At 41.9% G+C, this 21792-nt stretch overlaps 2 protein-coding genes across 3 annotated transcripts; one reads left to right on the top strand and one right to left on the bottom strand.

Moving 5' to 3' along the window:
- Positions 1 to 68: 68 nt before the first annotated feature.
- LOC110503786 (telethonin-like) lies at positions 69 to 6025 on the bottom strand. The gene is made up of 3 exons (XM_090230568.1): positions 5970 to 6025; positions 761 to 946; positions 69 to 537 (listed from the first exon to the last, which is right to left on the bottom strand). Exons 1-3 carry the CDS (start codon positions 6023 to 6025, stop codon positions 135 to 137), a joined length of 645 nt encoding a protein of 214 aa, XP_090086694.1. The 3' UTR covers positions 69 to 134.
- A 704-nt stretch (positions 6026 to 6729) lies between these two features.
- LOC110512168 (frizzled-6) lies at positions 6730 to 20980 on the top strand. Of its 2 annotated transcripts, none has more exons than XM_021592714.3 (8): positions 6730 to 7051; positions 8705 to 9016; positions 12227 to 12423; positions 12713 to 13121; positions 15008 to 15610; positions 18066 to 18214; positions 18377 to 18808; positions 18905 to 20980. In XM_021592714.3, the coding sequence occupies exons 2-8, from the start codon at positions 8831 to 8833 to the stop codon at positions 19059 to 19061; spliced, it is 2133 nt and encodes a 710-aa protein (XP_021448389.3). In that variant the 5' UTR covers positions 6730 to 7051; positions 8705 to 8830; the 3' UTR covers positions 19062 to 20980. The 2 variants fall into 2 exon arrangements, with proteins under 2 accessions (XP_021448389.3, XP_021448394.3); XM_021592719.3 differs by having other exon boundaries at positions 6875 to 7051; positions 8614 to 9016.
- Positions 20981 to 21792: the final 812 nt, after the last annotated feature.

Below are 21792 nucleotides of genomic sequence, written 5' to 3' on the forward strand. Positions count from 1 at the left end.
CAGCCAGAATTATGTTAAAAGTCTCTTTATAAAGAAATTAATAATTCCCTTCACCTTTCCCTTTGCCCATTTACACATTGCTGATATAATTTCCTCTGATTTGACCTCCAACGTCCTGCATTCATTCTTCCTTTTCAACCCCTGAAGGAGTGTGAAAAGTCACGTGTTGGGGATATAAGACTAGATGCCCTGAAGTTAACACGGATAGGTTGGGAGACTTTAGGCAAGTCCTTAGTGATTTCAAAAATCTCCTGTTTATCTGAACATACTCCTTTGGCGATCGTCTCAAACTCCATGATATACTTGTACTCTGATGGAGAGGGAGATCTGTACAGGTCTTTCGGTGAGGCGGCTTTGCTGGGAGTGAAGATGGGCACACGGAGGGCGTTCTTGTACGGCAGCTGGTACTCCTTCAGCATCCCACCCCTTGTGCCCATCTTGATCCTCTGACTGGGGTTTCTCTGGACCAAGAAAAGAACCACCTGTTTCTGCTTGTAGGTCTCCTTTCTCAAGGAGTCGTTTTCAAACAATGTGGTCCTGGAGTCAAGCAATAGTGTTTTTTAAAGAGCCGTTTGAAAGTGTCCTGCTGTTCTTAGACACATGATTAGTAAGACCAATATAATATTTGTGAAAATGTGTTCATTTAGTGAATGATGATAATGAATTTGTGGCACACATTGAACATGACCACCAGCACTCGGCTGGAACAGTGATTATAAGCTCAATTTGATGAAACTATCGATCATGCTAATGTACATACTGTTGTTCTGGTCTCGTTTCCATCACCAAGTCCAGCCAAGTGGCCTGGTAGGACTCCTTCTTCTCCTGGTCCTTCTCCTTTACATCGCAGTGGGCATTTACCAGATACACATCCCCACTGTTTAGACTGTTAATCTTGTGTGTGTAGAGAATAGTGGAGAGAGAGGTGAGAGAGTTGACTAACTCCCTGTTAGATGTGCTAATCTATAGGCTTCTCTGGGACTTGCTTTTGGCTGGAGATGAAGGACAGTTGGTCTGTGTGTGAGGTTGTGTGTTGTACTGTGGTTCTCCAGAGCCTCTTATAATGTTAAGGTTCTATTTTTACCCTACTACATCATACCATTGCCAATGCTGTCACCGTGGTTGGCTCAGGTTGGTTGGTGTTTCAGGTTGGTTCACAGCTGTCCTGTGAGGAAGGTAACCAGTTGAAAGAGTGACTAACACCAATTTAATTTCATTGAGTTGTATTAGCATTGTATTAACCACACAAACAGGTTAAAGGTCAGTCATGCGCCTCAGACTTCTCAGATACCTCATAGGCTAAATGCTTCAGGATATTTCTCAAGGTAATATGACCTCTGGTACCAGAGTTGAGCACATAGTATACATTGTATTTAATCTTTCAAAGAATTGTACAGTTGTATAAATAAACCTAGGTGGAGACTTAGAGTAATGTTCAGAGTCCATTGTTCTTGTATCATGCGTCAAAGTTTTCATCATCAGTGCATGTATTAGTGGACAGATTACCCAGGTATTCCTCAGTAAGGGTTGCCCTGTAGTTACATCGGTACAATAATTCCATGTGATGATGTAGAGGTATAGATCCTGGAAATGCTAGCATGCTATCTGGAAGTTTTGCAATAGATGGACCTCTCTTTACATTGTCCTTTAACAATACTGATTTTGTCACTGAACAGATTGACCAGATTTGAGTAGTAAATAATATATTTAAGATATTTTCAACATCAAGGCCTTTTTAGCGATGCCATACATGCTATCTATATAATTTTCTAAAGAAAACAGAGAACTGTACAAGTTTATGTGTGCCTTTACTGATCACCAATCATCACTTTGGACAAACAATATGTTATGCCACATTTGTCATAGACCAACTGTGGGTCTCACAAGCAAGTTGTTGTGTATATAGTGCCTTTCTGTTAAATGTGATCTTTGCCTTACACCATTTTAATAACAACATGGTAGATTAATCATCGAAACTAAGAACTGACTATTTAGATGTGATCATTTTCTTCTGATTATAGTTTTAGGGAGGAATACAAACACCAAACTACACTGAACAAAAATATACAGTTACAGCTCATATAGGGAAATCAGTCAATTTAAATAAATAAATTAGGCCCTAATCTATGGATTTCACATGACTGGGCAGGGGTGCAAACCGGATGTGGAGGTCCTGGGTTGGTGTGGTTACACGTGGTCTGTGGTTGTGAGGCCGGTTGGACGTACTGCCAAATTCTCTAAACCGACGTTGGAGGTGGCTTATGGTAGAAAAATTAACATTACATTTTCTGGAAACAGCTTTGATAGATATTACTGCAGTCAGCATGCCAATTGCACGCTCCCTCAAAACTTCAGACATCTGTGGCATTGTGTTGTGTGACAAAACTGCACATTTGTTTGTGGCCTTTTATAGTCCCCAGCATAAGGTCCACATGTGTAATGATCATGCTGTTTAATCAGCTTCTTGACATGCCAATGGCAATGACAGTTATCTTGGATTCATCCCAATGAGAACAGCCTGTTCTGTTGAATCCATCAGTTCCCAAGGAAAATATGTATGATGCAGAGTTATCATGGCACTGAAAGTAAATGAGCAAAGGTTCATTTCAAACAACAACAGAGCATAATGTTACTTCTGATTAAAACCAATAAAATATTGGTTATCTGTTTCCTCGGATAATGCTTTTTATAACTTTATAACATATAAAATATGATTAATCACCCTGGTATCAAGACTAATTCAAGGTTGAGTAGGCTAAGTAAGAAGTGTGTCCACAAATGTAGTGACATTTCTATTATATGTAAATAGTTTATGATTAGTGAAAGCCATAATGTAGTTATTTTGCTAGATACTTGTAATGATCATGCTGTTTAATCAGCTTCTTGACATGCCACACCTATAAGGTGGATGGATTAACTTGGCAAAGGAGAAATGCAAGGATGTAAACTAATTTGTGCATAGACTTTGAGAAAAATAAACTTTTTGTGCATATTTTTTATTTAATCTCATGAAACATGGGACCAACACTTTACATGTTGCGTTTATATTTTTGTTCAGTATACATTGATAAATCATGGCTGATGGGTCTATGAGACAGTATAACAGCCTCTGATTGAGGAACATCAAGTGCCCGCTGGGGAAATTATTTGGGGTCATTCTGTAAGGACACTATGATGAAACAGCTTTATGCCATGAGTTCAGCGGGTAGGCATGTGAGCAATGATTGATGCAGTGATGGAAGATTGAAAATGTCTCCCTGAACTGACATTCTCTGCGTACAGTGCCTTGCAAAAGTATTCATCCCCCTTGGCTTTTTCCTATTTTGTTGCATTTGGATTTCATGTAATGGACATAAACAAAATAGTCCAAATTGATGAAGTGAAATGAAAATAATAACTTGTTTAAAGAAAAAACTGCATACGGTATTTATTCCCCCCTTTGCTATGAAGCCCCCAAATTAGATCTGGTGCACTCAATTACCTTCAGAAGTTACATCATTAGTTAAATAAAGTCCACCTGTGTGAAATCTAAGTGTCACATGATCTCAGTAGATCTCAGTAGACCTGTTCTGAAAGGTTCCCAGAGTCTGCAACACCACTAAACAAGCGGCACCATGAAGACCAAGGAGCTCTCCAAACACGTCAGGGACAAAGCTGTTGAGAAGTTCAGATCAGGCTTGGGTTATAAAAAAATATCAGAAACTTTGAACATCCCACGGGGCACCATTTAAATCCATTATTAAAAAATGTAAAGTATACGGTACCACAACAAACCTGCCAAGAGAGGGCCACCCACCAAAACTCATGGACCAGGCAAGGAGGGGCATTAATCAGAGGCAACAAAGAGACCTAAGATAACTCTGAAGGAGCTGCAAAGCTCCACAGCGGAGATTGGAGTATCTGTCCATAGGATCACTTTAAGCCGTACGCTCCACAGAGCTGTGTTTAACGACAGAGTGGCCATAAAAAAGACATTGCTTAAAATAAAAAATAAATAAGCAAACACATTTGGCGTTCGCCAAAAGGCATGTGAGAGGCTCCCCAAACATATAGAAGAAGGTACTCTGGTCAGATTAGGATAAAATGTTGCTTTTTGGCCATCAAGGAAAACGCTATGTTTGGCGCAAACCCAACACCTCTCATCACCCCGAGAACACTACCCCACAGTGAAGCATGGTGGTGGCAGTGTCATGCTGTGGGGATGTTTTTCATCGGCAGGGACTGGGAAACTGGTCAGAATTGAAGGAATGATGGATGGTGCTAAATAAATGTAAATTCTTGAGGGAAAACAGTTTCAGTCTTCAGAGATTTGAGACTGGGATGGAGATTCACATTCCAGCAGGACAATGAACCTAATTATACTGCTGAAGCAACACTTGAGTGGTTTAAGGGGAAACATTTAAATGTCTTGGAATGGCCTAGTCAAAGTCCAGACCTCAATCCAATTGAAAATGTGTGGTATGTCTTGCTGTACACCAGCAGAACCCATCCAACTTGAAGGAGCTTGAGCAGTTTTTTTATGTCACAATTCAGTGCCACATACCATTGTCAGCAATAGGTGCTGCAGCTGTTATCATGCATTGCTCCAGGAAGCTACATTGGTGTCACAAAGCTTAGTACTTCAAATACATCAGCAATTCTTCAGCCCAACTTCACATGGAAAATTAAATGAACAAGCTGTCACAGGCTATGGCGTGGGTTCTTGGCATTAACCTCTAGCCGTGAGGCTGAAACTTAGTAAGCTGGTATTGGGCAATGACAGTTATCTTGGATTCATCCCAATGAGAACAGCCTGTTCTGTTGAATCCATCAGTTCCCAAGGAAAATATGTATGATGCAGAGTTATCATGGCACTGAAAGTAAATGAGCAAAGGTTCATTTCAAACAACAACAGAGCATAATGTTACTTCTGATTAAATCTAAAATATTGGTTATCTGTTTCCTCGGATAATGCTTTTTATAACTTTATAACATATAAAATATGATTAATCACCCTGGTATCAAGACTAATTCAAGGTTGAGTAGGCTAAGTAAGAAGTGTGTCCACAAATGTAGTGACATTTCAATTATATGTAAATAGTTTATGATTAGTGAAAGCCATAATGTAGTTATTTTGCTAGATACTTCACCCTATTAGCAGAAATCGTATTTTGTCTAAGTAATTTTAGCTGTCGGCTGTGGCGTTAGCTGTTCGCTCTGAACTGATTCAAACTGATTCACAAATCATGGGAATGTATCGTGCTTTGCAGACTGACTCCCAGAGGCCGGTGTTGCTAGGCAACCCCCTGCACTTGCGGGGCAGGTGGCCTGCTCCCTTCGTGGCTAAAGCCAATGTGAGAAACGTGCCATTAAACATTTGTGCTATGAAACAACATAAATACGTGACTCTGCCCCACAACAATTATTTGCTAGATTCATGATAGTGTTGTTCGACAAAGCAAGGAAAGTAAACTTCAAAACGTTATGTTTTATTGGAATTTGCAGCTGTTGTTAGTAAGTAATGAATCTGCTAGCTTCTGACATGACTTTCTATATCTTTAAGTGTCTGATATCGCTGATTAAGACATTTCAATTAGGTCTGAATGGTGAGGAAACATGATAGGGTTGATGGACATAGACGGGGAAAACATGACATAAAGTCCAAGACACGATCCAGTGGGATAATCAGAAGAGGGAAATTAATGTGTGATTAAGTTAAAGATACAGTCCGGGATCTTAAGCACAACACATTTGTAACATATTGTACGAAGTGGATTCATAACATTTCATACAAATTGCAAAAATGTAACATGTCTTACGAAATGAATGACAAAGTACACCATTGGATTACATAGTAAACAAAAAAATGTGTACCCGTTTTGGCTTGTGAGCACTACATTCAAAACTACTGTCTGAAATTATTCAAAAGTTCTGGAGCATCACTTTAATGCCTGATGACAAACTGAATTATTCAGCTCCATTGTTCCTACAAACCAACGTTAGTGGGCGTGGCGTATCGGAGCATGGAGTTTGAGTAGCCAGGCATCTTTAATTCTGCACCATCAGGATGCAGTGGTCGTCCACTTATGGGTACATGATGGAGGCTACTTGTGTGAAAGAAACAGCTGCTGATGGGACAGCGTGAAAATAAGTGTTTTTCAAGTTACAGGTTTTCTAGTAAATCTTTATTTTCTGAAGGCAAGTCAAGTGCTATGCTGCCAGACCCAATCCCCCCCAGTTGAGAAAAGAGGAATGGGCAGCACCTTTGACCAAAATGAGATGGTATAGAATGCAGCCGAGATTGTATGCTATTATTGTGTTGATGACATGTGACCCCCTAAACACGACTTCAGTTACTGTAGTGCACTGCCTCTCATTTGTTTTTATAACCTGATAGGCCTACTATCTAGTCGCTAAGTGTCTCAACTCAAGACTTCTCAAATGTATGTGTCAAGATGTTTCCAGACTTCAAGATGATGGCTAAGTCCTATGCATGACATTTGGATTTTTGTTACCGATTTTTGTCCCCAAAATTGGCTACAATATGATACACTGTAGGCCTATGCTTCCTATAACCATTCCTGCCATCTGCTGGTGAATCCAGTCAGTCACATAATACAACCATGATCTGCATTTCCTTGTCATTTCATCTGCAGCCTTTTTATGTGAATGTTGTATCTTTAATGTTCAACTTGAATTCTCCCCTAACAGTGAAAAATATAATAATTTAAGAAAAATCATAATTTAATTGTACAAAATTGATACAGTGTTATGATGCATGTATTATCTGAGCTCGAGGACTATCCATCTTGGAATAGTACCACTATAAAATACATCATGTTTGTGGCTACACTGTCTACGCTTGATAATAGCACCTGCATATAACAACGGCCAGTATTTCCCCGGATTGTTACTGTAATGGGTGTTGTATCGAACACCGAGACAGACAGGATGTGGAGCTGAAAGAAAGAAGGCGGAGAATAGTTCAAAGTCGCTGGAAACATTGTCGCAAAATCCGAAAAGATTGCAATGGAACGATTACCTTTATTTAGAATAAACTAATAACGAAAGGGTAAGTGTAATTGTGACTTTTCTGTCCTTGTCTAAATAAATGTTACATTCGAAACTTATCGAGGCCCTTTCCAAGGCACTGAAACAGGGATATTTACTAGTCGCACTTCCCGAAGTTGGCTGCCAGACACGGGGAACAAATGGAGATTCCGAATGCCAATTTGGGAAAAACATGAAGAAAGGAACTGTATATTCCCATTCTATTCCATGTAACTGCAGTATTCCATGTAACTGCAGTGTAATTTTCTTAAACCTTTGATAATAGGGTTTATTCTGAAGTAGTTAGATTTTTCATTTTTAAAGTAAAAAACATGTTCTTTTAAATAATTTGACTGGAGTGTACGTGATTTGTAACCAAGTCAAAACATTTTACTATTCAGTAGCCTAATTTGGGAATCGAATATGTTTTTTGTTGGCTAAAATATTCCAAACTATTGAACATGATAGAAACAGTCACGTGGTTCGCTATATGCCAATCGATACAGTAGCAAAACATTAGATTGTTTGGTAAAATCATAATAATAATCATTAAATTAGTTTTGATTGATTTGTTTATTGTTAAAGCAATTCTCTCCACAACTCAAACATGTAAACATAACCAAAACAACCATACAAAAGTGCATAGGACTATTGCAGCAGATTAAAAATTGAAATAAGTGATTTATGTTCTGAGGTACAGCAAATTATACACTTATTGAATGCAAACTGCATGCATTCCAGACGGTGCTTTCTGTGAATGATTACCTGTGTGAGATTAGATGTCGTGGCATGCTCCAATCAGACATTGTTACATACCAGACTTCACAAGACACTTAAAGCTTTAAACCTGTATCAACAAGCTGATGCTGTTATTGAATTAGTCTGCAATTCAGTGTGCAATTCCACCACATAATCTATTCTCGACTGCAGAAGAGACTGGACAGATGTATTTCTCACTAGCAATAATCCACTCAGATCAATATGAATTATCTGTGTGTAACCTTTATTTAACTAGGCAAATCAGTTAAGGCCAAATTATTATTTACAATTACTTTGTAAAGTTTATCAGTAAGGTGTTATAAATATTGACGTTCAAAGCCCAATGCAGTGAAAAAAAACGTGATTTCCTGTGTTTTATACATATTTCCACGCAATGAGATTGGAATAATACTGTGAAATTGTGAAAATTATGATAATGCCCTTTTAATATAAGAGCTGTTTGAAAACACCACCTGAAATTTCAACCTGTTTTTCTGGGATGGTGTTTTTGCCTGCCTGGTGATATCAATAGAACAATAAGAAAGAGTTCAAAACCTCTCTGCCAATAACAGCTAGTTTTCAGTTTTCCTCTCCCGACTGAGACCACTCCCAGACAGTCCTAGCAAATGTCTTTGCTAAGAAGCTACTCATTTTTTTTGGGACCACTTTAATAGAAAACAATCACATTAAGGTACTTAATTGTAACCAGAAATGATTTGAAATTGAGAAAAAAATGCTGCATTGGACCTTTAATGCTTTGGAACCAAACTCCATACTAGCCCTTCAAAACACACCAGATAAATGATTCTCTGTTCTTTTTCAAAGCTTGGGATTTCCAAACATGCCACCGTGCTGATGCCATGGTGGCAGATGGGAACGTTTTACCTGTCATTACTCCTTTTGTCTCCATGGATAGGACCCCAGCAAGCCTAGAGGAATGTAGATGAAGAGTGATTCGGCCTCCAACATAAAGTTATCCCTCCACTGAACCAAATAGGGCTGTTTATACACAAAGAGTTTAGCCTAGCAACCGGCTGCCACCATGATGATACCCAGGCTGGTCTGGGTGTGCCTGGCACTGATAGGGGCGAGGAGCTGCCACGCCCACAGTCTATTCACCTGTGAACCCATCAAGGTGCATCGCTGCCTGGGGATGCTCTACAACATGACTTTCTTCCCCAACATGATGGAGCACTATGACCAGGACATAGCAGCCAGCAGGATGGAGGTGAGTGTTTTTCACTGTGATAAAACCCTTAGATTTCAGAAACGTTCAGAGTAGTGATGCTGGGCGGGCGGGCAGGTGAGGGCAGCGATCGGTTGAAGAACATGCATTTTGTTTTACTTGCATTTAAGAGCAGTTGGAGGCCACGGAAGGAGAGTTGTATGGCATTGAAGCTCGTCTGGAGGTTAGTTAACACAGTGTCCAAAGAAGGGCCAGAAGTATACAGAATGGCGTCATCTGCGTAGAGGTGGATCAGAGAATCACCAGCCGCAAGAGCGACATCATTGATGTATACAGAGAAGAGAGTCGGCCCGAGAATTGAACCCGGTGGCACCCCCACAGAGACTGCCAAAGGTCCCGACAACAGGCCCTCCGATTTTGACACCCTGAACTCTATCTGAGGAGTAGTTGGTGAACCAGGCGAGGCAATCATTTGAGAAACCAAGGCTGCTGAGTCTGCCGATAAGAATGCAGTGATTGACAGAGTCGAACGCCTTGGCCAGGTCGATGGATACGTCTGCACAGTATTGTCTTTTGTCGATTTTGATATCGTTTAGGACCTTGAGCGTGGCTGAGGTGCACCCATGACCAGCTCTGAAACCAGATTGCATAGAGAAGGTACGGTGGGATTCGAAATGGTCGGTGATCTGTTTAACTTGGCTTTTGAAGACCTTAGAAAGGCAGGGTAGGATAGATATAGGTCTGTAGCAGTTTGGGTCTAGAGTGTCTCCCCCTTTGAAGAGGGGGATGACCGCGGCAGCTTTCCAATCTTTGGGGATCTCAGACGATACGAGAGGTTGAACAGGCTAGTAATAGGGGTGGCAACCATTGTGGTGGATACTTTTAGAAAGAGAGGGTCCAGATTGTTTAGCCCAGCTGATTTGTAGGGGTCCAGATTTCTGGATTTGTGTGAAGGAGAAATGGGGTGGCTTGGGCAAGTTGCTGTGGGGGGTGCAGAGCTGTTGACCGGTCTAGGGGTAGCCAGGTGGAAAGCAAGGCCAGCCGTATCTATAGTAATAGATGCATGCAGTACCTACTGCTGACAGACAATCTGACCAAATGGCCTGTTGGAAAGTGTGCCATAATGGGATCTAGGTATTGTTATGAAGTTGACTCTCCTGTTGCTCTTCTGTTCAGTGTTATTCAATAGGATTTTCCGGGTTGTGGACTAGCCCTTTCCTTTAGGGGCATTGTTCCTGTTACGAATGTCAATGTGCCAATATTCCTCTAGTATTTGGCAGCTTAGTGGTAACACTTTCAGCACCTGTAAGGAAATAGACCTAAATAGAGTGAAAAACGAGTATATATTTTTAGTATACATAACAAACTCAGCTAATGCATTTTGAAGTTAGGATGCCATATTGCGTAGCCAGCCCTTTCCTGCAGTCAAATGACCAAATCGCCATCTAGTGGCCTCATGGGTGAAATGTTATTCATATTTTCATATATATATATATTTTTTAACTGACAGAGATCTGGTGTTTCTATGTCAAATGGTTTCGTTATTGTTCAGTCTTCTGTGATATATATAAAGTGTAATATTGGGATGCTATATTTTTATTTAATACATTTCAACTCTATTTCTGACATGGTACAGGTGTTTTCTTTTTCTAAAGCCCAGAACCATGTGTGTGAGGTGTATATTTGTTTAAGACTACCAAGAAACACTCTGTTAATTGCTATCCATAGTCAAGGGACCTTGTGTGGAAATCCACAGTAGAGGGATCAAACTTTTTGAATGAGGATATACAGAGTCCCCAATTCCAATACACTCTAAACAGAAAAATACAAGAAACTGCAGATTGTAGACTAAAAAGAGCTCTTTGAGATGGAGTTTGGAACCTCTAAAGGAGTGAAACAAGGACTCATACAGTCCGAGAGCCAGTTCCCCAGCCCCCGTCTAGATCTGGGCTGCAGCCAGCCTGGAGCTGGGGAAACCGTCAGGGAGAGAACGTTGAATAGTGTGGTTGTTAGATTGGTCCTGTGTTGATGGTTGGATTGATGGGGAAATGTTGCTTATACAGTGTTAACATCGGCTGGATTCACTGCCTCCAACAGTCATAGTTCTTTCTGCATAACTGCATTTGTAAACTGAACAGGACTGTTTGATAACATGGTGTATCTGATCCAAACCAAGTGGCCTTAGATTAAGATGGCAACATGATACAGTCTGTAACCTTTGAAGGATACAGTTATAATTGTTTTGGGAATGATTTGTGGCAGTCGTTTCAGATGGTATCTTAAGATTTTGTGATATGGTCGTTACTTCGACAAGATCTGTTTATTTGGATAAACTCTGTTAAGCGTGACTCAACAATGACAAAAATAACCATTCATGCTTTGGAAAGATATGTATTCATACTTTGGTAGAAATAACTGTGAACTGTTTAACGGTTGCTAGAGCAGAGCAGCAGCTTTAGTGTGATGGAATGGATACTGAGCAGAAGCCCAACAGTTCTGCCCATTCCAGTCAACATCCCTCTTGACTCCTGGTTTCCAAATAGTCCCAGAGTCATTTCCTGATGCCCACCCCCACTCCCTCTACTCAAATCTGTTGAAACTGAGACAGCCTGTGAAAGGAATCCTTTGTGTGGCACCATAATACAGTGCATTACAGCCTCTTATGTACTGTAGCCTTTTTAGCTTTTCCAACCAAGTCACGTGTACAGGAAAATAAAACTATTCTATTTCTGGATCTGCCCATGGCAAGGGAACTGCATGGACTGTATTGTGGCCGTGAGTGACGGTATTAACCTCATGTTGACTGACTTTTTAATTACAAACTGTTGTGATGTCTAGATGAATCTAGTTGAAATCAATATTGGTTGTTTGTATTAAAAACATACCTGACCAGTTGTTCAGCTCCACCCTTACAGGTACAGCTACAGGAACATGGTACTAGTATTTGCTAGGGTAGAAAAATTCCGGTAACATTCCCAGGTTTTCCCAAAATCCTGTTTGGAAGATTCCTGGAATTAGGACAGAAATCCAGAAACTACAACCAGGACTTCTGGAAAACCTTTGAATTGAGGGAAAGATACTGGAATTTTGCAGTCCTAGTATTTCTTGAACCATAAAAATCTGAATGGATATATGTCTATCTTTTGCTCTCTCTCTCTCTCTCTCTCCATTTCTCCCTCTTTCTCTCTCTCTCCCTTTCTCTCTCTTTCTCTTTCACTCCCCCTGTCCCCTTCCCTCCCTCTGTCTCCATAGCCCTTCATGCCGCTGGTCAACCTGCGCTGCTCTCCGGACGTACATCACTTCCTGTGTCAGGCCTTTATCCCAGCATGCACTGAGGACACCAAAGTGATCCGGCCATGTCGCGACCTGTGTGAGAAAGTGAGGTCAGACTGCAGGAAGGACATCAGCACCTTCGGCATCACCTGGCCTCCGGAGCTGCAGTGCGACAGGTAAATGTGACTGACTGAGTTGAACTCAATTCTCCAGGTCTCAGGCCAGGTTACTCATCAACGTGGGCGAGGTTCACTGAACCACAACATCAGTTACGTGTTGTACTGTGCCAAGTTGTATAGATGAAAAGGCACATGCCTGACATTTTTCAGGTGACCAAATAGTAAGCGTTTATAAACTGCTTGCTAACAGCCAGTTGACCAGTTATTACATTTATCAGCACTAAGTTTTGAAATGGTATCCATTTAGTTATGGTTTTGACTTTTTACCCTACTTTTTCTCCTCTAGGTTGGAAGATTGCCTCTACTCTCCAGATGGCTCAGTCCTGCCACCAACCAGAGTGACCACACCCAAGACCTCTCTGTCTGCCAAGAGGGACATGGGCTTCTGGTGCCCCCTTCAGCTGAAGACCCGACCCGGCCAGGGATCCACGTTCCTGGGTGCCGGGGACTGCGCTCCCCCTTGCTCCAACATGTACTTCAAGCCCCATGAAATCGAGTTCGCCAAGACCTTCATCGGGGTGTGCGCCATCGTCTGCCTCTGCGCCACGCTCTTCACCTTTCTCACCTTCCTCATCGACGTCAAACGCTTCCGCTACCCCGAACGGCCAATCATCTTCTACGCCGTGTGCTACAGCTTCGTGTCGCTCATCTACTTCATCGGCTTCCTGCTGGGGAACAATGCATCCTGCAACAAGGTCTGTTTATGTCTGTCTGAAATGGCAACCAATCCCCTGTATTGTGCACTCCTTTAGACCAGCCCCCAGCGCCCTATGGACCCTGGTCTAAAGTATTGTTCTACAGTGCATTCGGAAAGTATTCAGACCACTTTTTCTACATTTCGTTACATTAGTCTTATTCAAAAATGATTTTAATTGATTTTTTCCTCATCAATCTACACACAATACCCCATAATGATGAAGCAAACATTTTGCATTTTTTGGGGGGCAAATGTATTAGAAATACAAATATCACATTTACATAAGTATTCCGACCCTTTACTAGGTACTTTGTTGAAGCACCTCTGGGAGTGATTACAGCCCCGAGTCTTCTTGGGTATGACGCTACCAGCTTGGCACATCTGTATTTGTGGAGTTTCTTCCATTGTTCTCCGCAGATCCTCTCAAGCTCTGTCAAGTTGGATGAGGTGTGTCGTTGCACTGCTATTTTCAGATCTCTCCAGAAATGTTCGACCGGGTTCAAGTCCGGACTCTGGCTAGGCCACTCACGGACATTCAGAGACTTGTCCCAAAGCCACTCCTGCATTGTCTTGGCTGTGTGCTTAGGGTCATTGTCCTGTGGGAAGGTGAACCTTTGCCCCAGTCTGAGGTCTTGAGCGCTCTGGAGCAGGTTTTCATCAAGGATCACTCTGTACTTTGTTCTGTTCATCTTTCCCTCGATCTTCACTAGTCTCCAAGTCCCTGTCACTGAAAAACATCTCCACAGAATGATCCTGCCACTACCATGCTTCACCGTAGGGATGGTGCCAGGTTTCCTCCAGATATGACGCTTGGTATTCAGGTCAAAGAGGTCAATCTTGGTTTCATCAGACCAGAGAATCTTGTTAGTCATGGTATGAGAGTCCTTTAGGTGCCTCCTGGCAAATTCCAAGTGGGCTGTCATGTGCCTTTTACTGAGGAGTGGCGTCTGTCTGGCCACTCTACCATAAAGTCCTGATTGGTGGAGTGCTGCAGAGATGGTTGTCCTTCTGGAAGGTTCTCCCATCTCCACAGAGGAATGCTGGAGCTCTGTCAGAGTGACCATCAGTTTCTTGGTCAACTCTCTGACCAAGGCCCTTCTACCCCGATTGCTCAGTTTGGCCGTGGCCAGCCCAAGGAAGAGTCTTGGTGGTTCCAAACTTCTTCAATTTAAGAATGATGGAGGCCACTGTGTTATTGGGGACCTTCAATGCTGCAGAAATGTTTTGGTACCCGTCCACAGATCTGTGTCTCCACACAATCCTGTCTCGGGAGCTCTACGGACAATTCCTTCGACCTCACGGCTTGGTTTTCGCTCTGACATGCACTGTCAACTGTGGGACCTTATATAGACAGTTCTATGCCTTTCCAAATTATGTCCAATCAATTGAATTTACCACAGGTGGACTCCAATCAAGTTGTAAAAACATTCCAAGGAGGATCAATGTAAACAGGATGCACATTCGAAAGTCTCAAAGCAAAGGGTCTGAATACTTATGTAAATAACGTATTTCTGTTTTACATTTTTAATAAATGTGCAAAAATGTCAACCTTTTTTCGCTTTGTCATTATGGGGTATTGTGTGTAGATTGAGTAAAAAAATGAATTTAGTCAATTTTAGAATAAGGCTGTAACGTAACAAAATGTAGAAAAGGTGAAGGGGTATGAGTACTTTCCAAATGCACTGTATGTAAGGAATAGGGTGGCATCGGGATACAGCCCATGCCTTGTGATGTATGTCTTATGACGATATCTGAAGTCATGTAGCTATATATTGTGATGTTTTATATGTATGCCAGGTATACTTATTTTCCTAGCAAACTTCTCTATGGGACATAAAAGTAGTCATTCATCCGTTAATCTATTTATTCATTCATTCATTCCAGGCGGTGCACCCGGCTGCCATGGACACAGTAGTGCTGGGCTCCCAGAGTAAAGGCTGTACGTTACTCTTCATGCTACTCTACTTCTTCTCCCTGGCCGGCATCGTCTGGTGGGTCATCCTCACCATCACCTGGTTCCTGGCCGCCGGGCCCAAGTGGAGCTGCGAGGCCATCGAGAAGAAGGCGGTGTGGTTCCACTCTGTCGCTTGGGGGATCCCCGGAGCACTAACCGTCATGCTACTGGCTCTCAACAAGGTGGAGGGAGATAATATCAGCGGGGTGTGCTTCGTGGGTCTCTATGATCTGGACGCGCTGCGGTACTTTGTGCTGGCGCCACTGTGTATCGGGGTTGTGGTTGGGCTGTCTCTGCTCCTGGCTGGGATTGTGTCGCTCAACAACGTGCGTCAGGTGATCCAGCACGATGAGAGGAACCAGGAGAAGCTGAAGAAGTTTATGATCCGTATTGGGGTGTTCAGTGGTCTGTACCTGGTGCCCCTGGTCACTCTGCAGGGGTGTTATATCTATGAACAGAGCCAGCGCTCCACCTGGGAAAACACCTGGATCAATGACCGTTGCCAGGAGTACAGCATTCCCTGCTCACACAAGGTAACACAAGCTCAGCACTAGAACATTTTCATAATAATTTGATATCTCTATGAATATATGCTGCTGCAAAATGAATCTAACATTAATAGATGTTAAAAAAATCATTGCTCTTCTTAGGCCTTCTTTCAGCCACAGTAAAATGTATGATTATATTTGGCAGATGTTTAAATGGAAATGGTATCATTAAGCAATAAGGCACGAGGGGGGTGTGGTACTCTACAACATCCGTAGAGTATGTCCCTATCTCACACAGGAAGCGGCGCAGGTCCTAACCCAGGCACTTGTCCTCTCCCGTCTGGACTACTGCAACTCCCTGTTGGCTGGGTTTCCCATTTGTGCCATCAACCCCCTGCAACTTATTCAGAACGCTGCAGCCCACCTGGTTTTACAACTTTCCCAAGTTCTCCCATGTCACCCCACTCCTCAGCACACTCCACTGGCTTCCAGTCGAAGCTCGCTTTCACTACAAGACCATGGTGCTTGCCTACGGAGCACTGCCTCTCCCTACCTATGCTCAAGCCCTACACCCTAACCTGAGCACTCTGTTCTGCCACCTCTGGTCTCTTGGCCATCCCACCCCTATTGAAGGACAGCTCCTGCTCAGCCCAGTCCAAGCTCTTCTTCTTTTTTATAATAATAAAATATTCCTGAAAAAACTAAATTGCACTTGACCCCCCCACCCTCTTTCTAGCTTTGCTGATAGCTACTTTATTGAGAAAAGGTGTACTTACTGTGATATGTGGTTGTCCCACCTAGCTATCTTAAGAGGAATAATTAAGAGGAATCTCTCTGTATAAGAGCATCTGCTAAATTACTCAAATGTTAATTCTCTCAACCAGCTTCACCTGGAATGCTTTTCCAACAGTCTTGAAGGAGTTCCCACATATGCTGAGCACTTGTTAGCTGCTTTTCCTTAACTCTGTGGTCCGACTCATCCTAAACCATCTCAATTTGGTTGAGGTCGGGAGATTGTGGAGGCCAGGTCATCTGATGCAGCACTCCATCACTCACTTGGTAAAATAGCCCTTACACAGCCTGGAGGTGTTGGGTCATTGTCCTGTTGAAAAACAAATTATAGTCCCACTAAGCCAAAACCAGATGGGATGGCGCATAATTGCAGAATGCTGTGGGAGCCATGCTGGTTAAGTGTGCCTTGAATTCTAAATAAATCACAGACAGTGTCACCAGCAAAGCACCCCCACACCATAACACCACCTCCTCCATGCTTTACAGTGGGAAATACACATGCGGAGATCATCCGTTCACCCACTCCGTGTCTCACAAAGACACGGCGGTTGGAACTAAAAATCTCTAATTTGGACTCCAGACCAAAGGACATATTTCCACCGGTCTAATGTCCATTTCTTGTGTTTCTTGGTGTCCTTTAGTAGTGGTTTATTTGCAGCAATTCGACCATGAAGGCCTAATTCACAGGTCTCATCTGAACAGTTGATGTTGAAATGTCTGTTACTTGAACTCTGTGAAGCATTTATTTGGGCTGCAATTTCTGAGGCTGGAACTAATGAACTTATCCTCTGCAGCAGAGGTAACTCTGGGTCTTCCATTCCTGTGGCGGTCCTCATGAGAGCCAGTTTCATCATAGCGCTTGATGGTTTTTGCGACTCATACTTGAAGAAACTTTTAAAATTCTTGACATTTTCCGTATTGACTGACCTGCATGTCTTAAAGGAATGATGGACTGTCGTTTCTCTTTGTTTATTTGAGCTTTTCTCGCCATAATAGGACTGTCTTCTGTATACCACCCCTACCTCGTCACAACACAACTGATTGGCTCAAACACATTAAGAAGAAAAGACATTACACAAATTCACTTTAAACAAGGCACACCTGTTAATTGAAATGCATTCCAGGTAACTACCTCATGAAGCTGGTTGAGAAAATGCCAAGAGTGTGCAAAGCTGTCATCCAGGCAAAGGGTGGCTATTTGAAGAATCTCAAATATGAAATATATTTAGATTTTTTTTTTGGTCACTACATGATTCAAATCAAATCAAATGTATTTATATAGCAATTCGTACATCAGCTGATATCTCAAAGTGCTGTACAGAAACCCAGCCTAAAACCCCAAACAGCAAGCAATGCAGGTGTAGAAGAATTATTATTATGTTATTTCATAGTTCTGATGTCTTCACTATTATTCTACAATGTAGAAAATAGTCCAAATAAAGACAAACCCTTGAATGTGTAGGTGTTCTAAAACCCTTTGACCGGTAGTGTATATGTCTATTATTACACGGCTAATGGCTTGGCCATATACCACAAACCCCCGAGGTGTCTTATTGCTATTATAAACTGGTTACCAACGTAATTAGAACAGTAAAAAGTATTTTTATGTCATACACGTGATGTACCACAGCTTTCAGCCAATCAGCATTCAGGGCTTAAACCACCCTGTTTATAATACAGTTTATAACACTGTAATGTTGTTTTTCAGACTACAGAGTCTGGTCGTCCAGACCTGTCCCTATTCCTAATTAAATACCTGATGACCCTGGTGGTTGGGATCTCAGCTGTGTTCTGGGTCAGCAGCAAGAAGACCTGCTCAGAATGGGCCTTCTTCTTCAACAGGACCAGGAAGAAAGAGTAAGGACACTTCACTAATGCCTGTCTCTCAATGGCAAAAGTGGTGCATTATATAAGGAATAGGGTGCCATTTGAGAAGCAACTTGGGTTTTACAGTATGCAACATTTACAGATTGCAGATGATATCATTCTACTGTGTTCTAATTCTATTTCTCTATCCAGCCCCATTAGTGAGAGCCGCAGAGTTCTCCAGGAGTCCTGTGAGTTCTTCCTCAAACACAACAGCCGTGTCCAGCACAAGAAGAACCACTACAACCCCGGCTCCCACAAACTCAAGGTCATCTCCAAGTCCATGGGCACCAGCACTGGTGCCTCAGCCACAGGCAACCACGGCACCTCAGCAGTGGGCAACCATGAGGCCATCCGGGGACAGGCTTCTTTCTCAGAGGCCAGGGGCTCATCTGAGGCCTCCGCCAGGGAGCAGCTGGAGAGGGGCAGCTCCACCCGTGGCTCCAGGCTGAGGGAGAGGGAGAAGCAGCCCAGTGGACAGGCCCTGTCTGGGGGGAGAGAGGGGGCAGAGAGACGTAGTAAGAAGGGCAGCTCCAGCAAGGTTAGCAGCCGCTCAGAGAGCTTCCACAGAGTCCCAGAGGGAAGGTAAAGACAGATACTTTCTGACCTACACATACGTACTTCAAAAGGTTTTGTCCGCTCCACTGTTTACAGGTTGTTTTTTACAAATTTGTCTTGTAGGATGACTCCCCGGAGTGAACTATCAGAGACGAGACAGATGCCCAGTGGACAGCACCTGGCTTTAAGCCACTCCCACAGTGGCAGTGTGAAAGGCTCTGTCCCTCACCTGGTTCGCCAGTTACCAGAGGAGAAAAAGGACAAGGACAGCAGCTGTTGAGCCCAACCAGCAGGCTCCTATGATACTTAACACCAACAAAGATGGGTGACTCTGGTCCTCAGGGGCTGGACTGAGTGTCAGCTGGTTTTTGTTCTGTTCTTCCTTTCAAATGAGCAACTGATTTAACCTGTCATACCATACCAGATGTGTACACTCGGAACAATCAGTGATATTAGTGGATCGATTAAGTACCTGAGGAAGAATAGATAGTTGAGAAAATCCAAAGGACAGGAGTTTTCCTTCACACCACAGAGACGGGAAGGAAGAGACTAGGTGGGCCACCAAGGTCCTAGAGTTCCCTTCAGTGACCGACCCAACAGGTGTAGCTACTGTACATCAGTCAGCTTGACTGGATCACTGGACACATCAAGGTGAATGAGGTTAGAGAATCATGCAGCTCTTCAGACCAACAGTTGCATTTCCCTGCTGTAAAACAGTCACTTTGGTTGACATATTGTTTATTTACTTATGAAAGCTGTACTTTTCTGAGGGTAGATTGATATGTAAAGTGTGTCGAATATACACTGGCAATATTTATGTAAACTATTTTATTTTCTATCACTGGACTAGTCTTTACACTGAGTTTAAGCTCTTGAAAATCTGAAAATCGTGAAGGTTTCACCAAACAATCAGAACTTCAACAATATCTAGCTGTGGTGGTTAACTCTTTTTATTTTATTTTTGTATTCAAATGGTTAATGTCATGTATATGTAGACAATTCCATCATGAAACAATGAGAAGCAAGCATAGCAGTTCTGTAGTTAAAGTAATTGCAGTAGACAGGAGGTTCTCACTACCAATACAATCAGTATGCTACTCTACTTTTCATTCCTTTTCCATTAGTGTTTTTCAGTATATCTATAAATAGTTACATAAGCATTTTTCAATTTGCTGACTCTCGTCATTAACTTAATTTCCAGTAAATCTTAGTGGAGCATGTGTTTTTTTTTATACTACAGTTTCTAGAAGAATGTGCCTTGTGAACTAAATCATGGTTTTCAGATAACCTACTTTTTGTCTGTCTACCTACAGATGCTTTACATGTGTGACAGTCATTCCATGTGCGTATTCATCTCCAGTGAAATATGTGGACAAAGTAACCAGGCTTATTTCTGGCTCTTGACCTTATGTAAGTTGTTGTGGTTGGACATCTCACTACACTAGAGGAGTTACCACTTAGAGATGAACCCAGTGCAAATACTGAGTGATACTGTACAATTTGTACAGAGATCGAATGTCTTTTTTTGGAGTTTATATTTCTGTTACGCAATTATCTTTAAACCAAATATAGTAGTATGTATACCTAACATAACTGATGATCCAATATGAAAACACCAGTAGAAAAAATCAGAGACGAAATCCAATCCAAAGCATGTACCTAGTTGAGTTGATATTTTTTTACAAATGTGTGGGTTTTGTTCAGTATTTCAATTGTCATGATTCTTACCGGTAATCCATGAATTGTGTTTGACAGTACACATTTTCCTTGCAAGCATTTTCCCGAAAGGCCTGTTGGGAATAAGTCTTGTACACTGTATTAATACATCCATACATACTCACAATCATTTGATAAGTATTTGAATCCCTCCCATGCTGAATTGTTTTATTGTCTTTAATCTGACCCTGTCCTTGATCTTCATCCATATCTATTGTATATGATTATGTGGCTATCAGAAGACAAAGGTTCCAGCTAAAGGGAATGTGTTATCTTGCTTCCACTCCTTCACAAATGAATAATATAACCACTACTCATCCTTGATTGGTTGACTTGTTTAGGCTATACATTTTTTGTATATATATTTTAAATTCCCTATACATTTTTGTGAACTTTTGTAGTCTTATGTTGTATGTACTATTTGATATATATTTTGTATCAATTATATTTCCTTTTAATAAAAGATTATTGAATCAAATAAAATGTAATTGGTCTCATGAATGGATGCCTAGTTTTGTATTGCCCATACAGATAGTGTACCATGTTGTCATTGTGTTTAAATTCCGCGTTCAAAACAACTGGGAACTCGGAAATCCGACTGGGGAAAAATATTTTCGAACGTTCATCCAACTCGGAATTCCAAGTCGGAAACTCTGTCTTTCTAGAGCTCAGACTTTCCGACCTGAAAATAACTGACATGATTTGACCTCGTTCTTTTCTGGGTTCCAGTTGTCTTGAAAGCACCAATATACATAACCTATAATTGTTTGTAGTCATCAACATTAATCATCAGCTAGTCTACAGGAAAAATACTTAAGGAAGATTTCAATTAAATAAAGCCTCCTTTTCAAAAAAACATTGGAGGAGAAGATCAGAGGGGAGGGACCTCTGACTTTCTCATCCAATGGGTTTTGAGTGTTTTATTTTACCTGGTAAATTGACTGAGAACACATTCTCATTTACAGCAACGACCTGGGGAATAGTTGGAGAGGAGGGGGATGAATGAGCCAATTGTAAACTGGGGATTATTAGGTGACCATGATGGTATGAGGGACAGATTGGGAATTTAACCAGGACACCGGGGTTAACACCTCTACTCGTACGATAGGTGCCATGGGATCTTTAGTGACCACAGAGAGTCAGGGCATTTTAATGTCCCATCCGAAAGACGGCACCCGAAAGAGTGTCCCCAATGAGGTTAGGCTAGAGGACACAAGGTGTATGCCATTGAGTTCTTCCCAATTTCATGAAATAACAGACTAGAATACCCACATATAACTGATTATATACCATGA

Source organism: Oncorhynchus mykiss, chromosome 3 (assembly GCF_057628025.1).
Source record: "Oncorhynchus mykiss isolate SJ-2025 chromosome 3, ASM5762802v1, whole genome shotgun sequence".
In the NCBI taxonomy this organism is placed as follows: domain Eukaryota; kingdom Metazoa; phylum Chordata; class Actinopteri; order Salmoniformes; family Salmonidae; genus Oncorhynchus; species Oncorhynchus mykiss.

Excerpts from the sequence above, each read along its gene's own strand:
- LOC110503786 (XM_090230568.1), bottom strand. The coding sequence starts at position 6,025 with ATGCCTGGCTACTCAAACTCCATGCTCCGATACGCCACGCCCACTAAC. Across the intron at positions 947-5,969 it reads ACGCCCACTAACGTTGGTTT|GGAGTTAGTCAACTCTCTCA; the intron begins GTAGGAACAATG and ends CACATCTAACAG. Across the intron at positions 538-760 it reads GAAACGAGACCAGAACAACA|GACCACATTGTTTGAAAACG; the intron begins GTATGTACATTA and ends GCTTGACTCCAG.
- LOC110512168 (XM_021592714.3), top strand. The coding sequence starts at position 8,831 with ATGATGATACCCAGGCTGGTCTGGGTGTGCCTGGCACTGATAGGGGCG. Across the intron at positions 12,424-12,712 it reads CCGGAGCTGCAGTGCGACAG|GTTGGAAGATTGCCTCTACT; the intron begins GTAAATGTGACT and ends TTTCTCCTCTAG. Across the intron at positions 15,611-18,065 it reads GCATTCCCTGCTCACACAAG|ACTACAGAGTCTGGTCGTCC; the intron begins GTAACACAAGCT and ends GTTGTTTTTCAG.